At 51.2% G+C, this 3,631-nt stretch overlaps 1 protein-coding gene across 2 annotated transcripts; it reads right to left on the bottom strand.

The window, feature by feature from the left end:
- Nucleotides 1-1,357: 1,357 nt before the first annotated feature.
- Nucleotides 1,358-3,260, bottom strand: her9 (hairy-related 9). 2 transcript variants are annotated; one of them, XM_076163491.1, is made up of 4 exons: nucleotides 2,944-3,260; nucleotides 2,709-2,804; nucleotides 2,508-2,595; nucleotides 1,358-2,394 (listed from the first exon to the last, which is right to left on the bottom strand). In XM_076163491.1, the coding sequence occupies exons 1-4, from the start codon at nucleotides 3,049-3,051 to the stop codon at nucleotides 1,817-1,819; spliced, it is 870 nt and encodes a 289-aa protein (XP_076019606.1). In that variant the 5' UTR covers nucleotides 3,052-3,260; the 3' UTR covers nucleotides 1,358-1,816. The 2 variants fall into 2 exon arrangements, with proteins under 2 accessions (XP_076019606.1, XP_076019605.1); XM_076163490.1 differs by having other exon boundaries at nucleotides 1,358-2,397.
- Nucleotides 3,261-3,631: the final 371 nt, after the last annotated feature.

The raw sequence follows: 3,631 nt of genomic DNA on the forward strand, positions 1-3,631 counted from the left end.
GTTTCAGTATGGCTCAGTGCAGGGGGAAGCGGCTCTACGCGGCGCCGGCTGCAGGGTTTCGGTGCCACGTATAGCCGGTGTCATCCGCGGGGCAACAGGCCAGGCAGCGGGGTGAAGTTTGGAACGCAACTACACGAATCAACAACACCGTAAAAGTGGTATATCGAGATGAATAATGGTGCCCCAAATCACGTCAAAACAAGTGATACTATCAACAAAGATGAGACAAGTGACACATTTCCATCCGCTTCCATGACACCAGCGAACCTGAAACTGTGAAAGATCAGATCTCGTCACGTAACACGGCATTTCTCGGCGTTTTACGGCAAAAAATGGCCCCCAAGACTTGAATATGATATGTCTTTAAAGTGGGTATTTTGTGGGGTAGTGTGAAATTACATCCAGCGGGGGGGTCGCAGCCTAACCAGTCCGGGGTGGGAGAGTGTTTATCCGGTGCTGCTCCCCGGCCGGTGGGCAGCCATGCGCCCCCGCAGCCGCAGCGCGCCGGCGGAGTATTGAATGTTTGAGGGGCTTTGACCGGCGGCCGGGCTGTAACCTAATCCCGAGGAAAGGGGCCCGCTGACTGCAAGTGGCTGACACACGGCGAGCGCCACGCCGGCCGGCCGACACAGCAACAACACGGCCCCGGATTCCGGAGCCCACTAACATTACAGGCAAGTGTGAGGCGTTCAGGGACCAGCGCTGGAAATGTTGATGTGTTTGGAGAGTTGCATAATTTTCCTAAGTTTTCTGATTCTGATTCCTCAAAGTCTTTTGTCAGGGTTTCCCACCATCGGCACTAAACTCTCCAGTCTCCCTCTTTTCTCCCCTTTATTGAGGTGTAGCCCATTGGGAGCGGGTTTGAACAATTGATACACAAAAGGAAGCGAGGATCCTTCCATATTCTCCTTTCACTGAGGCAATCTGTTAGTGACATTAACCCCTGAGCGCATTTCCCAGGCCCATGAATAGGGTTGAAGACTTCTTAAAGCTCCCGCTGCATACAGGATGAGACCCTTTTCAAACTTTTAATTACCTTTATAGCGATAGAAAAATACACCTCTATTGTGCCCTCAACCTGCACTCGGCCAAATGTAAGGAAACGCCAAAGTGCTGACAAGTTTGATCTTTAATTTAACGAATATTTGAGTTATATGTTGATTAAATAACCACTACAATTCACTTTACCTCAAGCTGCAGATCAATAAAGGTTATACTCGTGACTCTCTGTGCTGTGATCAGTGACTTTAAGCGTGAAATGTGACTTTTGCAAGACTTCAGAAAGTCAATTTATACCGTTGAACACACGGAAGCTTAACAACATGGACGTGGTAGAAACACAGTGTCGACAAAGTGATATTTTCTGATATTTCTTTTATTAAAACAAAGGGGCATTGCCCAACTTCAGATTTTCTTTTCAACATAAAACAACAAAGTATATAAAACACAGCTTTGGTATAACAATCAATAACAACTTTGTACAAAACTAAACCTTTTCATAAAAAGAACTTCATAACAAACATTTCCTCTAAATCCTCCATTGCATGTACAGCATATTTATCACTGACGTCCAAATTTTGGAATCAGACAATAAATTATAAAAGCCTCCGCCAAGTCAAGCAAAGGAATCCCTGTCCCATAAAACGGAACGATACCAACTGCTGAGGAAGCTGTGAGCCTATAGTGGTTACAGTGCCAGTCACAGGTTCAAGCCCCGCAACAGTGTGTGTGTGTGTGTGTGTGTGTGTGTGTGGCCAGTCAGCTCCATGTCTAAACGGAGAAAGTCTCACACACACACTGGTTTAAGTCTCTGGAGCTACCAAGGCCTCCACACAGGCTCGCTGCTCTCCGAACCCGTGCTGACCCCCACGGGACTGACCGCTTGGGAGCCCCCGGAGAATGACGTCATGCCGTGGATTGGAGACGAGGCTGTGGGCGCCGAGCTGCCGTGCAACGGGCTGGCGCTGATGGCCACAGGCAGTCCTGCGTTCGGGTACAGGGGGATGACGGGGGGCGTGGCGGAGGAAAAGGCCGGGTTGGGGATCAAAAAAGCGAACTGTCCATCGGTAGCGGGCACCAGCTGAAATCCACCGAACACCTTAGGGGACACGGCCTCCGCGGGGCTGAGCTTGGAGGCCATGGCGGCGCTGATGGGCAGCGAGGACGGGAGCTGCACATGGAGAGGCTGAGCCAGGTGGGCCTGCTGGGACGGAACCTGCTGCGGGTAGTTCACCGACATCATCTGGCCCATGCAGCTGGAGAGGTGGTTGAGGAGCCGCGACCTCACCTCGGTATTCACCCCCTCCGATGTGGACAGGAAGCGGGTGACCTCGTTCATGCACTCGTTGAATCCGGCTCTGTATTTGCTGAGGACGGAGGCGTCAGCTGATAGCGCTGCTGGGGGGAGAAAGAGAAGAGACAAACTTTTAGAGACACGTTCGTTACGATTTTGGCGTAATGAGTTGGAAAACAGCTTTTCAAAGTAAACACACTTCAAAGAGACTCACCGCTCATCTGGACGCGCTGCAGGTTCCTCAAGTGCTTCACTGTCATCTCCAAGATATCCGCCTTCTCAAGCTTGGAGTGTCTGGAGCTCTGAGGGAGGAAGCATCCAAAGTAAATACGCGCTCAAGGGGCATTTAAAACGAATGGTATCCATGGTTACTATAGAGTGGGTAGAGGATTTAAAACTCTCAACTTTAACTTACATCTTTCTTAAGTGCGTCCAGGATGAGCGTCTTCAGCTGCCCGAGGCTCTCGTTTATTCTCGCTCTGCGCCGTTTCTCCATGATGGGTTTGGAAGACTGCAAAGAGTAAACAAATCTACGTTAATTTCCTGTTCACAAGTTGCCAAATGTATGTCAACAACAGTAGACTAATTATAACTACATCATCTAACTTAGACGTTCAGGAGTAATGACTTATAATCGTTGGAATCCTTACTTTTCTATGCTCGCTGGCATTCTTGGGTTTGTCCGGTGTGTGTGTTCCGTTCGCAGGGGCACCGGCAATAGGAGATGCCGTCTGCTTCTCCATCGTGTCTGCTGGCATTGTGGAGCAAACCGTGGAAAAAGGCGGATGAAATAAATCCTTATGGTTCAGGAAGAGATAAAAATAAAAGGACCAAAATCTGAAGGCGTTTCAAAACAAAGTGTGTGCGGTCCGGCTCGGTGTGCGTGGCGGCGCTTGTTATCGCTTCGCTGTCATGTGAGTGGAGGAGCGTGCGTGGCACCGTGCGGAGCGACTGACTGCTTCTGCGCCCGACACGCGCCGCCGCGGTACTTATAGACGGCTCGCGTGCTCCCAGTTCGTGTGAAACCCTCTCTGCATTCTTTCCCACACTCGCCTCAGCCAATCGCAGAGAGGACTCACCCTTTGGGCGCGGGGCGGGCCGCTGATTGGACAACACCCCCGCGGGCCGTCAGTCACGCGCTGCTCAATCAGCCCCGCGGGGACAAACAACAAAGCGGTGCGAGCAGCAGCGCCGCGCCGGGCCGAGCAGGGGAATGCGCCGGAGGTTTACCTCCAACTTTGCTCGGTGCGCGTCAAAAATGTTCACGCCGCTTTTGTTTGCGTGTGTTTGGGAAGAATTCGGAGAGTTTCACGGGTGCAGCCAGGAGGAGTTCACTCA

The sequence above is a fragment of the Genypterus blacodes genome, unplaced genomic scaffold (assembly GCF_046128005.1).
Source record: "Genypterus blacodes isolate CSIRO-AG114 ecotype Tasmania unplaced genomic scaffold, CSIRO-AGI_Gbla_v1 ptg000131l_1, whole genome shotgun sequence".
Classification (NCBI taxonomy): Eukaryota; Metazoa; Chordata; class Actinopteri; order Ophidiiformes; family Ophidiidae; genus Genypterus; species Genypterus blacodes.

What these genes read in the sequence shown, in the direction of transcription:
- her9 (XM_076163490.1), bottom strand. Translation starts at nt 3,051, where the DNA reads ATGCCAGCAGACACGATGGAGAAGCAGACGGCATCTCCTATTGCCGGT. An exon ending in TGGACGCACTTAAGAAAGAT is followed by an intron (nt 2,596 to 2,708) that starts GTAAGTTAAAGT and finishes TTCCTCCCTCAG; the next exon opens with AGCTCCAGACACTCCAAGCT. An exon ending in GCAGCGCGTCCAGATGAGCG is followed by an intron (nt 2,398 to 2,507) that starts GTGAGTCTCTTT and finishes TTCTCCCCCCAG; the next exon opens with CAGCGCTATCAGCTGACGCC.